The following is a 19,999-nucleotide window of genomic DNA, read 5'->3' on the forward strand; positions in this document are numbered from 1 at the left end:
CCCACTGACTGCTGGGATAGGCTCGAGCCCCCTGAGCCTGGTTAGGATCACCCAACGTTAACAGAAGCTGGATCCTGGTCCCCAGGTCTCCCCAGAACTCTCACTCGTGTATCTAACCAGCGTCTCTGTGCTTCTCCCAGGTTCTCCTCCCCGTGCTTGTGAACATTCCGGCAGCTCGGCGCTGCAGAAGAACCTAAATATGACAAGAAAGAAGCCGACAGCTATCTGCCCGTCCTGGAGAAGAGAAGAGCCTGGATGTGGAATTTGTGAAGAGCGAGGCGAAGAGCCACGAGTCAATAGTAAGAGAAGGGAAACTGCTGCTAGCCTGCGTTAGCATGAACTGGTTTCAGACCGTTCCAGACCAGCCAAGGGAGGAAATAGGTTAAACGGATAATTGTGACACTTTTACAGGACTTTCTGCAGTGTGTGTGTGTGTGTGTGTGTGTGTGTGGTGTGTGTGGTGTGTGTGTGTGTGTGTGTGTGCGTGTGTGTGTTCCTGATCAGGTTCCTCAGCTCCTCACCCTTCTGCTTCTGTCTGCTGACTTTCTGTGTTTGACTGAAAAAAGATGACAGGAATTATTTAATTACTGAATGAAGAATTCAAATGTAATTAAAATTTGGAACTGCAGAGACACGAATGCATATTTATTTAGAACAATGTAAATATCACAAGTCTCTAAACTAAGAGAAGTTTGGATATTTCCCTGTGGAATCCGTTGGTTATTTCAGGTTTGGGTCTTTGAATTTTGATGATTGTGACTCCTTTGGCTTCATGAAAACACCAAAGTTCTGGGGACTGGGGAACCCCCTAAAACCCTCAGCAGGTTCCCTTCTCAGTAGAAGGAAGCACGAGGAGCTCCAAACCCTCCTGTTAGGCGACCTTTGACCCGGTACCAGTGCTGCAGCACCAGCAGATGACCCGGCTCCTCAACCATCACTGACTGGGGAACCGGGACACTGGATCAGACTCTTCCTCCAGACTCTGGCACCCTGATTCCAAATAAAGAAATGCTGAATTTATTTTGATCTGAAACGAGGACTTTGGACCAATGAGCAACAGATCCGTCCCCTGTCCTCAGCCCAGGTGAGACGGCTCTGATGGAGTCCTCTGACACCAGGGTTGACAGTGCTGACCTTGTCCTGATACATCTGAGCCTGGTGGCTGTTGGAGCCCTGACTCCAGCTCCAGTCCTCCTGACTCCAGCTCCAGTCCTCCTGACTCCAGCTCCAGTCCACTCCTCCTGACTCCAGCTCCACTCCTCATGACTCCAGCTCCACTCCTCCTGACTCCAGCTCCAGTCCTCCTGACTCCAGCTCCAGTCCTCCTGACTCCAGCTCCAGTCCACTCCTCCTGACTCCAGCTCCACTCCTCCTGACTCCAGCTCCAGTTTACTCCTCCTGACTCCTCCTGACTCCTCCTGACTCCAGCTCCAGTCCACTCCTCATGACTCCTCCTGACTCCAGCTCCAGTCACTCCTCCTGACTCCAGCTCCAGTCCATGACTCCATGCTCCAGTCCACTCCTCTGACTCCAGCTCAGTCCACTCTCCTGACTCCAGCACCACTCCTCCTGACTCCAGCTTCAGTCCACTCCTCATGACTCCTCCTGACTCCAGCTCCAGTCCACTCCTCCTGACTCCAGCTCCACTCCTCCTGACTCCAGCTCCACTCCTCCTGACTCCAGCTCCAGTCCACTCCTCCTGACTCCAGCTCCACTCCTCCTGACTCCAGCTCCAGTCCACTCCTCATGACTCCTCCTGACTCCAGCTCCAGTCCACTCCTCATGACTCCAGCTCCAGTCCACTCCTCCTGACTCCAGCTCCAGTTTACTCCTCCTGACTCCTCCTGACTCCTCCATGACTCCAGCTCCAGTCCACTCCTCATGAGTGCAGCTCCTTCAGCAATGACCTTTGGGTCTTACCCTCTGTAGGAAGGGTCTCAGTAATTATCTTCTGGACCACTGTCAAGGAGACAGTTTGGCATGGTTGTTCCTGATACTGAAGCTGACTGAGGCCTTTGAAAGGATCTTGAAGGGGGCCTCCTACCGGAGGGACATGCCCTGAACACCTCACCAGGGAGGGGCCCAGGGGGCATCCTAACTAGGTGCCCAAGCCGCCTCATCTGGCTCCTCTCAACGCGGAGGAGCAGCGGCTCTACTCCGAGCTCCTCCCGGATGGCAGAGCTTCTCCCCCTCTCTAGGGGAGAGCCCAGCCACCCTACGGAGGAAGCTCATTTCGGCTGCTTGTACCCGTGATCTTGTTCTTTCGGTCATGACCCAAAGCTCATGACCATAGGTGAGGGGAGGAACGAAGATCGACCGGCATTACTGCGGACGCCGCACCACCAATCAAAACTCATTTACACAAACATGTTATGATGTCAGTCTGTGTGTAATGATTCTACATGATAAATTTGTGTCACTCTTTGAATTGAATAACTGAAACAAATAATCTTTCTGTTGCCACGCTAATCCCTGAGATGCACCTGTGGAATATTTGAGAACGCTCAACTCAGAGCTCAACAGTTTACTGTGGAAAAGGTGCGTAAACGTGTTGATTAATCTGTGATATTTGGATTTATTTGCTTGCAGCCAATGAGAAAGATTTACGCAGATGAAGGTTCCCCCATGTACCCGAGATTGGGCCCATACTTCTCTGATGGGAGGCGGAGGGTAGACTACGTGCTGACATACCACATCCAGAAGCCCAGCAGCACAGGTCATAGGTCATCCAAAGTGACTGAGACCAACTTCATCAGACGACTTCGGCGGAGCCTCAGTATGAGGGGCAGTAAAGCTCCACTGCAGCCAAAGGACGACCCGGAGATCGTTGCTCAGGAGCAACAGGGCAGTTATCATGAGGATGACAAGCGCTTCAGGCGTGAGGAGTTTGAAGAAAACCTCCTTGACATGGGCCTCGAGATGGAAAAGGATGAACAGGTGGGAATGTGGATCTCTAAAGCTTCTGATTTTAATTGAGGAGGTATCTGATGTACTTACTCGTCTCCTGTTCTTCAGGAAACTACTATACTTACCATTCTCAGTTTCCTTTGTAGGGCCACTTCCCCAGTATTGGGTTTTTAAAAATTCACGCACCTTGGAACATTTTGTGTCGAGAGGCTGAGTTCATGAAGCTGAAGATGCCTACAAAGAAGGTATTCCATCTGTCAGGAAGTCTGAACTGTATACAGCTGCTACTGCTTTTGGGGGTTTTTAAATTCAGTTTTAGTGATGAAAAACAAAGTTCAAATTAGGAACAATTCAGAATATACATTAAAAACAATCCAAAGTGCCTCCGTGGGCCTGTTCGTTAGCAGACGTTGGCACGTCCATCCGTCATGGCAGGAGCTTTGGGATGCCTGCCGGCGGGTGGGTACCCTAAGCCTTTGACACGTCTGAAGGACAGTCCCTTTGTTTCATGTCTGTCATGGTTTTGCTCCTCTGCAGGTTTATGATGTCAAACAGGGCAGTAATCTAGTAGAAAAGATCCGATTGTTCATTCACAAGGTCACAGGACCGCTGCATCCCAAAGTAGATGACAACCAGCCACAACATATTAAATCCCTGTCTCACCCATTCTCCAGAGAGAAGCAGCATCTGTGAGTAAACCACGTTTTCTTTTTGCTCCTTGCATCTGTCCGACAGTAAAGCTGCTGTTGACTGAAGCTCTCACACAACCTGGTTACTTCCAGTACAGATGAACTCCAGTTCTCTGTTCCCTGAAATATGCTTGAAGACACACTCATAATTGACTGTCAGCAAAGGGTTGAGAAGTTTATTGTTCTTATTTTGGTGTATCCTCTCCTCTGACACCACTCCAACCCCAACCCCAGACCTAACCCTAACCCTAACCCCATCCCCAACCTGACCACAACTCCAATCCTTATCCGAACCCTAACCCCAACCCGAACCTAACCCCAACCCCAGACCTAACCCCAACCCCAACCCCAGACCTAACCCCAACCCCAACCCCAGACCTAACCCTAACCCCATCCCCAACCTGACCACAACTCCAATCCTTATCCGAACCCTAACCCCAACCCCAGACCTAACCCCAACCCCAACCCCAGACCTAACCCCATCCCCAACCTGACCACAACTCCAATCCTTATCCGAACCCTAACCCCAACCCAGACCTAACCCTAACCCCAACCCCAGACCTAACCCTAACCCCAACCCCAGACCTAACCCTAACCCCAACCCAACCCCAGACCTAACCCTAACCCCATCCCCAACCTGACCACAACTCCAATCCTTATCCGAACCCTAACCCCAACCCCAGACCTAACCCCAACCCCAACCCCAGACCTAACCCCAACCCCATCCCCAACCTGACCACAACTTAAACCCCAACCCTAAGCCCAAGCCCAACTGTAACATTACCTCCTCTTCATCCCACAACAAAACTAAGAGAAACTGCCTGAATTATTATTTTGTCTTCTGTGTTTTAGCCTTAGCCACTGAGCCAGACTCAGACATGAAACACAGCTTTTTAATCACATTCATTCATTTATTCTGCCACTGTGAGACATTCACACATTCATCTTTTATGTTTGAAATGAACGGTATGAAAATAAACTATCCAGCACAATAGGTCTGTGCTCACTAGATGACCACAAGCTAAATGTGACAACCTCCTTCTTTTTCATGTCAATCAATTAAAAATGTGACGTGCACTTAAACCTTAACTCTATTCTACGTTTCCAGCTTTGATCTCTCTGACAAGGATCATTTCTTTGACAGCAAGACCAGGAGCTCCATTGTGAGTATTATGAAAAGAAGAGTCGTTCTCACCCCAAATGAAGATAAAACGAGCATTTCTTTTCTGCTGTGGCTAACATCTTTATATGTCGCTCTACTATGTGCTATGTTGGCCTGAAATGCAAAGCTGGAAGGAGGGGTACTAAAATCTCCCCACGCCACATCAGACTTTAACTAGTTTAAAGCATTTTCTCAATGAAAACAGTTGTTTTCATCTCAGCCCAAGTGAATTATGGGCCGTTACATGAGTCCATCCTTAGGCTACCAACATTATCTATATTCTGCTCTATCATATCTAAAATATGTGTCATGTTTGCTGTCTTCAGGTTTATGAAATACTTAAGAGGACAAGATGCACTAAAGCCAAATACTCTATGGGTAAGGTCTATATTTTTAATATAAGGCATAAATTATTAGGACTTTATCTAAAGGCCAGTATGTAATTGTGATCAAAATTCTAGCTTTTTTATTTAATAACTAAAATCCATCTGGAACCAGATTTTAATGAGTGATGACAGTCTGCCAGGATGATCTGCAGACATACCCTGAGCATAATGTGCAAAGTTCTGTAAACTAGAGGGATTAATTCTCTATTGTTATTTTTATCTATCTAAACTCCTTTAATTACAACACTGATAATTCTACTTTGGTTTTCATATTAATTTAAGTTTGTGAGAAATATGTTAGTATCAAGGACAACCACCATATATAATTTACACATCATGATGTACTCCTTTAGGTTTAGGCTAATGTCTATGTTATAGCCTTTTTGGTCAAATATATTTATGTCAGAGAATAGCAGTAAAAATGCTAAACCCTTATAGCTTCAATGCTCATTCTTAACAGGGATCACCAGTCTGCTGGCTAATGGTGTCTACGCGGCTGCTTATCCTCTCCATGATGTAAGTTTCTTCATCATTTCTCTGCTATAGAAGAGACAGAGACGCTTATTTACAGTCCCACTGGAAAGATCATGCGAGGAGAATCACAAGATCAAATATAGGTGGAGAGGAAACCGCTAACTGCTGTGTCTGAAGCTGTTTATGCTACATTACAGGGAGACATTGAGGGGCCAGATGCACCAACTAATGATAGGAAGGTGAGTGGAGAACGTTCATCCTTTCCCTGAAATAAATCACTTTAGGAACCTGCCTGTGAATAAACTTAGAGTTGATTCAGTTTTGATCATTTTGGAGTTTCACAGCTATAAATAGTAGACAGGCTGAGATGATGCATAGCTCAGCACATTCTGTTAATGGCTAGCTCATGAAACGATACTCATGGATGAGGCATGTTTACGAGATTCATGGTATCTTATGGAATATTCTTGCTTTTATTTTGAATACATAACCCACTGGGCTGTAAAACTGATCCACAGCTCTTTTACTTTAACTTATATTTTTGAAAAATAACTATCATGATTGAATGAGCATTTTAATATATCGTTTTCAGCTTCTGTATGAGCAATGGGCCAGCTACAGTGTCTTCTACAAGTATCAGCCTATCGGACTCATCAGGTAGATCTTCAATCCGATACATGTCTCAGGCATCTGACAGTTGTGGCACTTCTGATTTCAGCAGCCAGCAAGCACGAAAAGAGGGGTTAGGCTAGGGGTTAGTACCATCCTCCACTGGAGCAGGGTTAGGCTAGGGGTTAGTACCATCCTCCACTGGAGCAGGGTTAGGCTAGGGGTTAGTACCATCCTCCACTGGAGCAGGGTTAGGCTAGGGGTTAGTACCATACTCCACTGGAGCAGGGTTAGGCTAGGGGTTAGTATTATACTCCACTGGAGCAGGGTTACGGCTAGGGGTTAGTACCATACTCCACTGGAGCAGGGTTAGGCTAGGGGTTAGTACCATACTCCACTGGAGCAGGGTTACGGCTAGGGGTTAGTACCATCCTCCACTGGAGCAGGGTTAGGCTAGGGGTTAGTACCATACTCCACTGGAGCAGGGCTACGGCTAGGGGTTAGTACCATCCTCCACTGGAGCGGGGTTACAGCTAGGGGTTAGTACCATACTCCACTGGAGCAGGGTTAGGCTAGGGGTTAGTATTATACTCCACTGGAGCAGGGTTACAGCTAGGGGTTAGTACCATACTCCACTGGAGCAGGGTTAGGCTAGGGGTTAGTACCATCCTCCACTGGAGCAGGGTTAGGCTAGGGGTTAGTACCATCCTCCACTGGAGCAGGGTTACGGCTAGGGGTTAGTACCATACTCCACTGGAGCAGGGTTAGGCTAGGGGTCAGTACCATACTCCACTGGAGCAGGGTTAGGCTAGGGGTCAGTACCATACTCCACTGGAGCAGGGTTACAGCTAGGGGTTAGTACCATCCTCCACTGGAGCAGGGTTAGGCTAGGGGTTAGTACCATCCTCCACTGGAGCAGGGTTAGGCTAGGGGTTAGTACCATACTCCACTGGAGCAGGGTTACGGCTAGGGGTTAGTACCATCCTCCACTGGAGCAGGGTTAGGCTAGGGGTTAGTATTATACTCCACTGGAGCAGGGTTACGGCTAGGGGTTAGTACCATACTCCACTGGAGCAGGGTTACGGCTAGGGGTTAGTACCATACTCCACTGGAGCAGGGTTAGGCTAGGGGTTAGTACCATACTCCACTGGAGCAGGGTTAGGCTAGGGGTTAGTACCATACTCCACTGGAGCAGGGTTAGGCTAGGGGTTAGTACCATCCTCCACTGGAGCAGGGTTACGGCTAGGGGTTAGTACCATACTCCACTGGAGCAGGGTTAGGCTAGGGGTTAGTACCATACTCCACTGGAGCAGGGTTACGGCTAGGGGGTAGTTATATACCCCACTGGAGCAGGGTTACAGCTAGGGGTTAGTACCATACTCCACTGGAGCAGGGTTACAGCTAGGGGTTAGTACCATCCTCCACTGGAGCAGGGTTAGGCTAGGGGTTAGTACCATACTCCACTGGAGCAGGGTTACAGCTAGGGGTTAGTACCATACTCCACTGGAGCAGGGTTACAGCTAGGGGTTAGTACCATACTCCACTGGAGCAGGGTTACGGCTAGGGGGTAGTTATATACCCCACTGGAGCAGGGTTACAGCTAGGGGTTAGTACCATTCTCCACTGGAGCAGGGTTACAGCTAGGGGTTAGTACCATACTCCACAGGAGCAGGGTTACGGCTAGGGGTTAGTACCATACTCCACTGGAGCAGGGTTACGGCTAGGGGTTAGTACTATCCTCCACTGGAGCAGGGTTAGGCTAGGGGTTAGTATTATACTCCACTGGAGCAGGGTTACAGCTAGGGGTTAGTACCATACTCCACTGGAGCAGGGTTAGGCTAGGGGTTAGTACCATCCTCCACTGGAGCAGGGTTAGGCTAGGGGTTAGTATTATACTCCACTGGAGCAGGGTTACAGCTAGGGGTTAGTACCATACTCCACTGGAGCAGGGTTAGGCTAGGGGTTAGTGCCATCCTCCACTGGAGCAGGGTTACAGCTAGGGGTTAGTACCATACTCCACTGGAGCAGGGTTACGGCTAGGGGTTAGTACCATCCTCCACTGGAGCAGGGTTACGGCTAGGGGTTAGTACCATACTCCACTGGAGCAGGGTTAGGCTAGGGGTTAGTACCATACTCCACTGGAGCAGGGTTACAGCTAGGGGTTAGTACCATCCTCCACTGGAGCAGGGTTAGGCTAGGGGTTAGTACCATCCTCCACTGGAGCAGGGTTAGGCTAGGGGTTAGTACCATACTCCACTGGAGCGGGGTTACGGCTAGGGGTTAGTACCATCCTCCACTGGAGCAGGGTTAGGCTAGGGGTTAGTATTATACTCCACTGGAGCAGTGTTACGGCTAGGGGTTAGTACCATACTCCACTGGAGCAGGGTTACGGCTAGGGGTTAGTACCATACTCCACTGGAGCAGGGTTAGGCTAGGGGTTAGTACCATACTCCACTGGAGCAGGGTTAGGCTAGGGGTTAGTACCATACTCCACTGGAGCAGGGTTACGGCTAGGGGTTAGTACCATACTCCACTGGAGCAGGGTTAGGCTAGGGGTTAGTACCATACTCCACTGGAGCAGGGTTACGGCTAGGGGTTAGTACCATCCTCCACTGGAGCAGGGTTACGGCTAGGGGTTAGTACCATACTCCACTGGAGCAGGGTTAGGCTAGGGGTTAGTACCATACTCCACTGGAGCAGGGTTACAGCTAGGGGTTAGTACCATCCTCCACTGGAGCAGGGTTAGGCTAGGGGTTAGTACCATCCTCCACTGGAGCAGGGTTAGGCTAGGGGTTAGTACCATACTCCACTGGAGCGGGGTTACGGCTAGGGGTTAGTACCATCCTCCACTGGAGCAGGGTTAGGCTAGGGGTTAGTATTATACTCCACTGGAGCAGTGTTACGGCTAGGGGTTAGTACCATACTCCACTGGAGCAGGGTTACGGCTAGGGGTTAGTACCATACTCCACTGGAGCAGGGTTAGGCTAGGGGTTAGTACCATACTCCACTGGAGCAGGGTTAGGCTAGGGGTTAGTACCATACTCCACTGGAGCAGGGTTACGGCTAGGGGTTAGTACCATACTCCACTGGAGCAGGGTTAGGCTAGGGGTTAGTACCATACTCCACTGGAGCAGGGTTAGGCTAGGGGTTAGTACCATCCTCCACTGGAGCAGGGTTACGGCTAGGGGTTAGTACCATACTCCACTGGAGCAGGGTTACAGCTAGGGGTTAGTACCATACTCCACTGGAGCAGGGTTACGGCTAGGGGGTAGTTATATACCCCACTGGAGCATGGTTAGGCTAGGGGTTAGTACCATACTCCACTGGAGCAGGGTTAGGCTAGGGGTTAGTACCATACTCCACTGGAGCAGGGTTACAGCTAGGGGTTAGTACCATACTCCACTGGAGCATGGTTAGGCTAGGGGTTAGTACCATAATCCACTGGAGCTGGGTTACAGCTAGGGGTTAGTACCATACTCCAATGGAACAGGGTTACAGCTCGGGGTTAGTACCATACTCCAATGGAACAGGGTTACAGCTAGGGTTTAGTACCATACTCCACTGGAGCAGGGTTACAGCTCGGGGTTAGTACCATACTCCAATGGAGCAGGGTTACGGCTAGGGGTTAGTACCATACTCCACTGGAGCAGGGTTACAGCTCGGGGTTAGTACCATACTCCAATGGAACAGGGTTACAGCTCGGGGTTAGTACCATACTCCACTGGAGCAGGGTTAGGCTAGGGGTTAGTACCATACTCCACTGGAGCAGGGTTACGGCTAGGGGGTAGTTATATACCCCACTGGAGCAGGGTTACAGCTAGGGGTTAGTACCATACTCCACTGGAGCAGGGTTACAGCTAGGGGTTAGTACCATCCTCCACTGGAGCAGGGTTAGGCTAGGGGTTAGTACCATACTCCACTGGAGCAGGGTTACAGCTAGGGGTTAGTACCATACTCCACTGGAGCAGGGTTACAGCTAGGGGTTAGTACCATACTCCACTGGAGCAGGGTTACGGCTAGGGGGTAGTTATATACCCCACTGGAGCAGGGTTACAGCTAGGGGTTAATACCATTCTCCACTGGAGCAGGGTTACAGCTAGGGGTTAGTACCATACTCCACAGGAGCAGGGTTAGGCTAGGGGTTAGTACCATACTCCACTGGAGCAGGGTTACGGCTAGGGGTTAGTACCATACTCCACTGGAGCAGGGTTACGGCTAGGGGTTAGTACCATACTCCACTGGAGCAGGGTTACGGCTAGGGGTTAGTACCATACTCCACTGGAGCAGGGTTACAGCTAGGGGTTAGTACCATACTCCACTGGAGCATGGTTAGGCTAGGGGTTAGTACCATACTCCACTGGAGCAGGGTTAGGCTAGGGGTTAGTACCATACTCCACTGGAGCAGGGTTACAGCTAGGGGTTAGTACCATACTCCACTGGAGCATGGTTAGGCTAGGGGTTAGTACCATAATCCACTGGAGCAGGGTTACAGCTAGGGGTTAGTACCATACTCCAATGGAACAGGGTTACAGCTCGGGGTTAGTACCATACTCCAATGGAACAGGGTTACAGCTAGGGTTTAGTACCATACTCCACTGGAGCAGGGTTACAGCTTGGGGTTAGTACCATACTCCAATGGAGCAGGGTTACGGCTAGGGGTTAGTACCATACTCCACTGGAGCAGGGTTACAGCTCGGGGTTAGTACCATACTCCAATGGAACAGGGTTACAGCTCGGGGTTAGTACCATACTCCACTGGAGCAGGGTTACAGCTCGGGGTTAGTACCATACTCCAATGGAACAGGGTTACAGCTCGGGGTTAGTACCATACTCCAATGGAACAGGGTTACAGCTAGGGTTTAGTACCATCCTCCACTGGAGCAGGGTTACAGCTCGGGGTTAGTACCATACTCCACTGGAGCAGGGTTACAGCTAGGGTTTAGTTCCATAATCCACTGGAGCAGGGTTACGGCTCAGACCAGACCTTGAAACTGTCTGGAATATGTCAGGAAAAATTCAGTGTTGTTACACTTCATCCACAAAAATGTCAGATTGAACAAGTTAATAACTATATAGACATACAATTGTGATTGTCATTGAATATCATCTCCACTGAACTGTTGGTGATCTCACACACAGGAAATATTTTGGGGAGAAGGTTGGCCTGTATTTTGCCTGGTTGGGGGTCTACACACAGATGCTCATCCCTGCATCCATCGTCGGAGTCATTGTGTTCCTGTACGGTTGTGCCACAGTTGATGATAACATACCAAGGTCAGTTCACCCTAACCCTGCTATGGGGGCTCTCAACACTTCCCAGGGTTTGGCTCTTCTGGGCAAGGAGCTTAGAAGTTCCAAAGATTTGCTTATGTGTCCATATACTTTTGTTGCGTCAATGGGGGCACTTTGACAACATATGAACTAGGAATAATTTAAGCATTTGTCTGGTCTTGTTAGATTATTTATGGTCATTAATGAATGATCCTGTTCTATTTTTCTCAGCATGGAGATTTGTGATCCCAGGAACAACATCACCATGTGTCCACTGTGTGACCATGCATGCAGCTACTGGAAACTGATGACTGCCTGTGGAACAGCTCGGGCGAGCCACCTGTTTGACAACCCCGCCACTGTCTTTTTCTCGGTGTTCATGGCTCTCTGGGGTACCATGTTTTCATTTTGATTCGATCCTAAAAAGGGTAGTAAACAAATCATAATAAAAAATATCAAACTGTCTACAAATGCACTCTACATACTAAAAAGTTCAACATGACAACAATAGAGGAGGTGGTGGATGGCACCACTAGCTAGCAACTATGCTAATATCATTTATCCAGGGCGTTTCCAAACTCATGCCATATGTCTGGTTATGTGTTTGTCAAAGATTATAATTAGCAAAATAAAGAAAAAGGTTCATTGCATGCTGGTCTCTGTACTGCTGCCGATTGGCTGTGTTGAGTTCCGATGTCGTACAGTAGTGCAGAATATGAACGTGTCTTCATTCTTGTCTGCAGCGGTTCTGTTCATGGAGCACTGGAAGAGACGGCAGATGCGACTGAACTACGTCTGGGACCTGACGGGCTTTGGAGAAGAGGAGGAGGTGAGTTAAAGCCACATTTCACGCTATAGCCATTGTCCCCGTCCCCTCACGTTTTTGTCCTATTTAAAAAATGTCATCACATTTTCAAAATCCCAAAATGAGAATATTAGAACGCTTCAATCCAACTGCTCTCCCACCATCAAAGGGGTTTCAACTGGCATCCAAAAGACGACTGACCAAATACTTGGCTCTGGCCTTGGTTGTTCTAGGCAGACTATCATTCAACATCAGGGGGCCCCGGGGCCCAAGTCAGCCTGCTCTTATTTTTAATAATCATCCCCTACCAAAAAACAGTCGTTTTGGTTACCAACCTGACTGGAGTAGACTACAGAATTAGAGAGGATACACTAGAGTAGAGTATTAGAGTAGAGTATTAGAGTAGAGCATCAGAGTAGAGCATCAGAGTAGAATATCAGAGTAGAGCATCAGAGTAGAGCATCAGAGTAGAGCATCAGAGTAAAGTATCAGAGTAGAGCATCAGAGTAAAGTATCAGAGTAGAGCATCAGAGTAGAGCATCAGAGTAAAGTATCAGAGTAGAGTATCAGAGTAGAGCATCAAAGTAGAGCATCAGAGTAGAGCATCAGAGTAGAATATCAGAGTAGAGCATCAGAGTAGAGCATCAGAGTAGAGCATCAGAGTAAAGTATCAGAGTAGAGCATCAGAGTAAAGTATCAGAGTAGAGCATCAGAGTAGAGCATCAGAGTAAAGTATCAGAGTAGAGTATCAGATTAGAGTATCAGAGTAGAGCATCAGAGTAGAGCATCAGAGTAGAGCATCAGAGTAGAGTATCAGAGTAGAGCATCAGAGTAGAGCATCAGAGTAGAGCATCAGAGTAAAGTATCAGAGTAGAGCATCAGAGTAAAGTATCAGAGTAGAGCATCAGAGTAGAGCATCAGAGTAGAGCATCAGAGTAGAGTATCAGAGTAGAGCATCAGAGTAGAGCATCAGAGTAAAGTATCAGAGTAGAGCATCAGAGTAAAGTATCAGAGTAGAGCATCAGAGTAGAGCATCAGAGTAAAGTATCAGAGTAGAGTATCAGAGTAGAGCATCAAAGTAAAGTATCAGAGTAGAGCATCAGAGTAGAGCATCAGAGTAGAGCATCAGAGTAGAGTATCAGAGTAGAGCATCAGAGTAGAGCATCAGAGTAGAGCATCAGAGTAAAGTATCAGAGTAGAGCATCAGAGTAAAGTATCAGAGTAGAGCATCAGAGTAGAGCATCAGAGTAAAGTATCAGAGTAGAGTATCAGAGTAGAGCATCAGAGTTGAGCATCAGAGTAGAGCATCAGAGTAGAGCATCAGAGTAAAGCATCAGAGTAGAGCATCAGAGTAGAGCATCAGAGTAGAGCATCAGATTAGAGTATCAGAGTAGAGCATCAGAGTAGAGCATCAGATTAGAGTATCAGAGTAGAGCATCAGAGTAGAGTATCAGAGTAGAGCATCAGAGTAGAGCATCAGAGTAGAGCATCAGGTTAGAGCATCAGAGTAGAGTATCAGATTAGAGTATCAGAGTAGAGCATCAGAGTAGAGCATCAGAGTAGAGCATCAGGTTAGAGCATCAGAGTAGAGCATCAGAGTAGAGCATCAGAGTAGAGCATCAGAGTAGAGCATCAGATTAGAGTATCAGAGTAGAGCATCAGATTAGAGTATCAGAGTAGAGCATCAGAGTAGAGCATCAGAGTAGAGCATCAGGTTAGAGCATCAGAGTAGAGCATCAGAGTAGAGCATCAGAGTAGAGCATCAGATTAGAGCATCAGAGTAGAGCATCAGAGTAGAGCATCAGAGTAGAGCATCAGATTAGAGTATCAGATTAGAGTATCAGAGTAGAGCATCAGAGTAGAGCATCAGATTAGAGCATCAGAGTAGAGTATCAGAGTAGAGCATCAGATTAGAGTATCAGATTAGAGTATCAGAGTAGAGCATCAGAGTAGAGCATCAGATTAGAGTATCAGAGTAGAGCATCAGAGTAGAGCATCAGGTTAGAGCATCAGAGTAGAGCATCAGAGTAGAGCATCAGAGTAGAGCATCAGATTAGAGTATCAGAGTAGAGCATCAGAGTAAAGCATCAGAGTAGAGCATCAGATTAGAGTATCTGTTGCAGCGCCGTCCCAATATAACATTAGAAAATGAACATGATGTTCTACTCTCTCATCACTCTGGACGTCATCGCCCAGGAAACTAACGTGTAATTACATGTTGCTGTAAACTCTTACAAGTGGACCCGAGTTATTGGACATTTGGCTGGCTCATTCCTCGACATGGTCCCCTGCGTCATGCGACATACAGCGTTTTAAAGAGCGATCTGGAGACACTTAATGATGCATGATCTATCGGTACTAAGCACCAGTAATCTGAGTACTCAGAAGATATAATGTAACGAGCCTTAGAGTGACATCTGCTGGATAGTTTGGTGTATTGCAGATGTTTCTTGAAGCCTTTCCATTGTGTGTGCTGACTCACCTGTCTTGTGTGTTTCTCTGTGGTTACTTTTACAGGAGGAACACAAGGTTTGGAACACATTTTACCACTCTGCCTTCATCATATATAACCTTTTCCTTTAGAGAATCGATTAAAGCATTCTAAAGGCACTAACAATAAGCTTCTCTACAAGTGTCTAACAGCCACTCACACACCTTTATCTTCATCGCTCAGGTTCATTCTGATGCTGCTCTTTGTTGTGGCCGTCAGTAGCTGCTGGAACATGAAGATTCATGTTCCATTAATAATGATCAGCCGAATTAGTGCATTTATAAAGATAACCAGCAGGTCCTCGTGGGCCTGAGCCACACAACTGAGTGGTCTCAGAATTACCTCAGAATCCTTCTCAACCTTCCTTCTTGGCAGATCATTATCTAAACTATACTGCAAATAGCTTCTTCTGACATTCTTTGCTGTCTTTGGTCTTTCAAGGAACGACCACGTCACACCTTTGACCATTAAAACCCATTTCTGTTTTAGGACCACAACCGAGCGGAGTACGAGGTCAGAGTCATGCAGAAGAGCACCAAAAAGGAACATTCCCTCCCCCAGGTACAGCAGACCGCCGTGACCACCCTCTACCTGAGGAGACCAGCTCAGAGGTGGTGGGTGGGGAGGGTCCCTGGTGGTGTGAGCCGCTCTGTGGGGGGGGGGGGGGGTATTCTCAGGAAATGTTGGCTGTGTGTGTGAGTGTGTGTGTGTGTCGGGTAGATTCTGAAGAGGTCCTGACTCATAGTGTGTGTGTTCCAGGGCGAGAAGGTGAAGCTGACGTGCACAGACAGGCTCCCAGCGTATCTCACCACTGTGGTGATGATGGGCTTCATGGTGAGTCCTCCAGCGCTCCTCACCTTCATGACTTCCTGCCTTGCTAAGGAGCCAGCGAGGAGAATGAGAAGAGCTGTCAGGAGAGCTGAGTCTTCAGAAGAACGTGTGGTTCTTCATAGCTGTAGAGCTTTGGAGACATTATGGGATTTCTTCTCTACCTCCTAGATCACTGCAACCTTTGCCATAGTCTTTGGGGTCATCCTGTACCGGATCAGCATCAAGACAGCGCTCCACGTCAGCACCTACCCTGCAGCACGCTCCAACGTGCGAGCCACTGTGAAAACCACCGCCGCCATCATCTACCTCATCATCATCATTGTCTTGGATGAAATCTACGCTGCAGTAGCCCGGTGGCTCACCACCCTGGGTGAGCTGCTCCAGCCTCTCAGCTTCATCTGCTCCACAACGTGTCCCACCTGGAAGCTCCACCATGCTGAAGCTAAGCTAAAGTTATGCAGGTGGCCCCAGTAGAACGGAGCAGAGCACAGAGCCGAGGAGAACAGGACCGGGTAGAACAGGACCGAGGAGAACAGGACCGAGGAGAACAGGACCGAGGAGAACAGGACCAAGGAGAACAGAACAGGGTAGAACAGGACCGAGGAGAACAGGACCGAGGAGAACAGGATCAAGGAGAACAGGACCGGGTAGAACAGAACAGGGTAGAATAGGACCGAGGAGAACAGGACCGAGGAGAACAGGACCGAGGAGAACAGGACCAAGGAGAACAGAACAGGGTAGAACAGGACCGAGGAGAACAGGATCAAGGAGAACAGGACCGGGGTAGAACAGAACAGGGTAGAACAGGACCGAGGAGAACAGGACCGAGGAGAACAGGACCGAGGAGAACAGAACAGGGTAGAACAGGACCGGGTAGAACAGGACCGAGGAGAACAGGACCGAGGAGAACAGGACCGAGGAGAACAGAACAGGGTAGAACAGGACCGAGGAGAACAGGACCGAGGAGAACAGGACCGGGTAGAACAGAACAGGGTAGAACAGGACCGAGGAGAACAGGACAGAGGAGAACAGAACCGAGGAGAACAGAACAGGGTAGAACAGGACCGAGGAGAACAGAACTGAGGAGAACAGAACAGGGTAGAACAGGACCGAGGAGAACAGAACAGGGTAGAACAGGACCGAGGAGAACAGAACAGGGTAGAACAGGACCGAGGAGAACAGGACAGAGGAGAACAGAACCGAGGAGAACAGAACAGGGTAGAACAGGACCGAGGAGAACAGGACCGGGTAGAACAGGACCGGGTAGAAACAGAACAGGGTAGAACAGGACCGAGGAGAACAGGACCGAGGAGAACAGAACAGGGTAGAACAGGACCGAGGAGAACAGGACCGAGGAGAACAGAACAGGGTAGAACAGGACCGAGGAGAACAGAACCGAGGAGAACAGAACAGGGTTTAGAACAGGACCGAGGAGAACAGAACCGAGGAGAACAGGACCAAGGAGAACAGAACAGGGTAGAACAGGACCGAGGAGAACAGAATCAATCAATCGATCGATCAATCTTTATTTATATAGCATCTGTTACAATCAGAACTGTCTCTAGACCCTCTCCAGAATCCCAGGGCCTGACCCCCAACAAGCAACAGTGGCAGGAAAAACTCCCCTTTAACAGGAAGAAACCTGGAGCAGGACCAGGCTCATGGAGGGGGACCCTCCTGCTGATGGGAACAGGATAGAACAGAACAGGATAGAACAGAACAGAGTAGAACAGAACAGGGCAGAACAGAACAGGATAGAACAGAACAGGGCAGAACAGAACAGGATAGAACAGAACAGGGCAGAATAAACCGGGTTTTCCACATCAGTGACTGGTGAACACCAACGGTTCCACAATATTGTGCCGTAGTTCTGGAGCACACTTGTCCCTCACGAGGACCAAGACGACACAAAGGAAGAATTTCTTCTACGTCCTGACGTCTACTTTTATATTTCCAAACTATTTTGAAACTGAAAATCACTCCGTTCTGTTCTGGACAGGAGGTCCTTTAACCTGTGGAACTCTTTTTTTAGAGGTTCCAAAGACGGACAAGAGCTTTGAAGAGCGGCTCATCTTCAAGACGTTCATCCTCAAGTTTGTCAATGCCTTCACCCCGATTGTGTATTTGGCCTTTTTCCGGGGCAGGTGGGTCCGTTTCTCCCCCATGTTTGCATTTAAGGGGGTTTTAGGTTTTTCTTCTGGGACAATGATCAAAGTATCATCGACTGTGTCAACTCTTAAACATAAACCACATGGAAACTTTCTTCCCATCTCATTTTATAGTATCACTAATAAATATTTGTTTGGTTCACAGGCTCGTTGGGAGACCTGGAAAATACCTCTATGTGGTTGGATCTTACAGAATGGAAGAGGTTGTCCACTTTTCTCTTTATGTAGCAGCAACGCTATAACACCTTCAGGTCTACTGACGTAGCACAGCGGTTGCTAACTAAAGTGGTTAACAGGCTAAAAGCATTAAAATCCACAACAGACTGACAGATCAGCACAGACAAGCTCAAGTTGTCTGAGCACAACCTGTAGAAAAGGCCAAAGAGTAGAAGTAGAATAAGAAGATGTGTCAGGTGTGGAGAGCTCAAGGAGCACCTCCTGAGAAAGCTCACCTGTACCTCCTGAGAAAGCTCACCTGTACCTCGTGAGAAAGCTCACCGGTACCTCCTGAGAAAGCTCACCTGTACCTCCTGAGAAAGCTCACCTGTACCTCCTGAGAAAGCTCACCGGTACCTCCTGAGAAAGCTCACCTGTACCTCCTGAGAAAGCTCACCTGTACCTCCTGAGAAAGCTCACCTGTACCTCCTGAGAAAGCTCACCTGTACCTCCTGAGAAAGCTCCCCTGTACCTCCTGAGAAAGCTCACCTGTACCTCCTGAGAAAGCTCCCCTGTACCTCCTGAGAAGCTCACCTGGTACCTCCTGAGAAAGCTCACTTGTACCTCCTGATAAGCTCACCTGTACCTCGTGAGAAAGCTCACCGGTACCTCGTGAGAAAGCTCCCTGTACCTCCTGAGAAAGCTCACCTGTACCTCCTGAGAAAGCTCACCGTACCGTCCTGAGAAAGCACCGGTACCTCCTGAGAAAGCTCACCTGTACCTCCTGTAGAAAGCTCCCCTGTAACCTCCTGAGAAAGCTCCCCTGTACCCCCTGAGAAAGCTCACCTGTACCTCCTGAGAAAGCTCACCTGTACCCTCCTGAGAAAGCTCACCGGTACCTCCTGAGAAAGCTCACCTGTACCTCCTGAGAAAGCTCCCCTGTACCCTCCTGAGAAAGCTCACCTGTACCTCCCTGAGAAGCTCACCTGTACCTCCTGAGAAAGCTCAACCTGTACTCCTGAGAAAGCTCACCTGTACCTCTGAGAAAGCTCACCTGTACCTCCTGAGAAAGCTCACCTGTACCTCCTGAGAAAGCTCACCTGTACCTCGTGAGAAAGCTCACCTGTACCTCGTGAGGAAGATCACTGTACCTCCGTGAGAAGCTCACCGGTACCTCGTGAGAAAAGCTCACCTGTACCTCCTGAGAAAGCTCACCGTACCTCGTGAGAAAGCTCACCTGTACCTCGTGAGAAGCTCACCTGTACCTCCGTGAGAAAGCTCACCTGTACCTCGTGAGAAAGCTCACCGGTACTCCTGAGAAAGCTCCCCTGTACCCTCGTGAGAAAGCTCACCGGTACCTCTGAGAAAGCTCACCTGGTACCTCGTGAGAAAGCTCACCTGTACCTCGTGAGAAAGCTCACCTGTACCTCGTGAGAAAGCTCACCTGTACCTCGTGAGAAAGCTCACCTGTACCTCGTGAGAAAGCTCACCTGTACCTCGTGAGAAAGCTCACCTGTACCTCGTGAGAAAGCTCACCTGTACCTCCTGAGAAAGCTCACCAGTACCACTCGTGAGAAAGCTCACATGTACCTCCTGAGAAAGCTCACCGGTACCTCGTGAGAAAGCTCCCTGTACCTCTGAGAAAGCTCACCCGGTACCTCTGAGAAGCTCACCTGTACCTCCTGAGAAAGCTCACCTGGTACCTCCTGAGAAAGCTCACCTGTACCTCCTGAGAAAGCCCCCTGTACCTCCTGAGAAAGCTCACCTGTACCATCCTGAGAAAGCTCACCTGTACCTCCTGAGGAAAGCTCACCTGTACCTCCTGAGAAAGCTCACCTGTACCTCCTGAGAAAGCGCACCCTGTACCTCCTGAGAAAGCTCACCGTACCTCGTGAGAAAGCTCACCTGTACCTCCTGAGAAAGCTCCCTGTACCTCCTGAAGAAAGCTCACCTGTACCTCGTGAAGAAAGCTCACCTGTACCTCGTGAGAAAGCTCACCGGTACCCTCCTGAGAAAGCTCACCTGTACCTCGTGAGCACCGTCTGATTGG

General features: G+C 48.8%; 1 protein-coding gene across 2 annotated transcripts in view; it reads left to right on the plus strand.

Moving 5' to 3' along the window:
* The first annotated feature begins 238 nt into the window (after window positions 1-238).
* Window positions 239-19,999, plus strand: part of LOC105419895 (anoctamin-1-like) — a 28,147-nt gene continuing 8,386 nt past the window's right edge. Inside the window, exons 1-18 of one of the 2 annotated variants that reach the window (XM_029846486.1) lie at window positions 239-299; window positions 2,590-2,937; window positions 3,054-3,152; window positions 3,445-3,596; window positions 4,705-4,759; window positions 5,085-5,136; window positions 5,605-5,660; window positions 5,816-5,857; window positions 6,211-6,275; window positions 11,367-11,501; window positions 11,730-11,890; window positions 12,242-12,327; window positions 14,821-14,832; window positions 15,284-15,355; window positions 15,554-15,628; window positions 15,794-15,995; window positions 17,658-17,769; window positions 17,939-17,996. In XM_029846486.1, the coding sequence (XP_029702346.1) occupies window positions 2,593-2,937; window positions 3,054-3,152; window positions 3,445-3,596; window positions 4,705-4,759; window positions 5,085-5,136; window positions 5,605-5,660; window positions 5,816-5,857; window positions 6,211-6,275; window positions 11,367-11,501; window positions 11,730-11,890; window positions 12,242-12,327; window positions 14,821-14,832; window positions 15,284-15,355; window positions 15,554-15,628; window positions 15,794-15,995; window positions 17,658-17,769; window positions 17,939-17,996 (1,779 nt within the window). In that variant the 5' untranslated portion in view covers window positions 239-299; window positions 2,590-2,592. The remainder of the gene's footprint in view (window positions 300-2,589; window positions 2,938-3,053; window positions 3,153-3,444; window positions 3,597-4,704; window positions 4,760-5,084; window positions 5,137-5,604; window positions 5,661-5,815; window positions 5,858-6,210; window positions 6,276-11,366; window positions 11,502-11,729; window positions 11,891-12,241; window positions 12,328-14,820; window positions 14,833-15,283; window positions 15,356-15,553; window positions 15,629-15,793; window positions 15,996-17,657; window positions 17,770-17,938; window positions 17,997-19,999) is intronic. The other variant, XM_029846487.1, reaches the window with a different exon arrangement.

The sequence above is a fragment of the Takifugu rubripes genome, chromosome 13, assembly GCF_901000725.2.
Source record: "Takifugu rubripes chromosome 13, fTakRub1.2, whole genome shotgun sequence".
NCBI classification, from domain to species: Eukaryota; Metazoa; Chordata; class Actinopteri; order Tetraodontiformes; family Tetraodontidae; genus Takifugu; species Takifugu rubripes.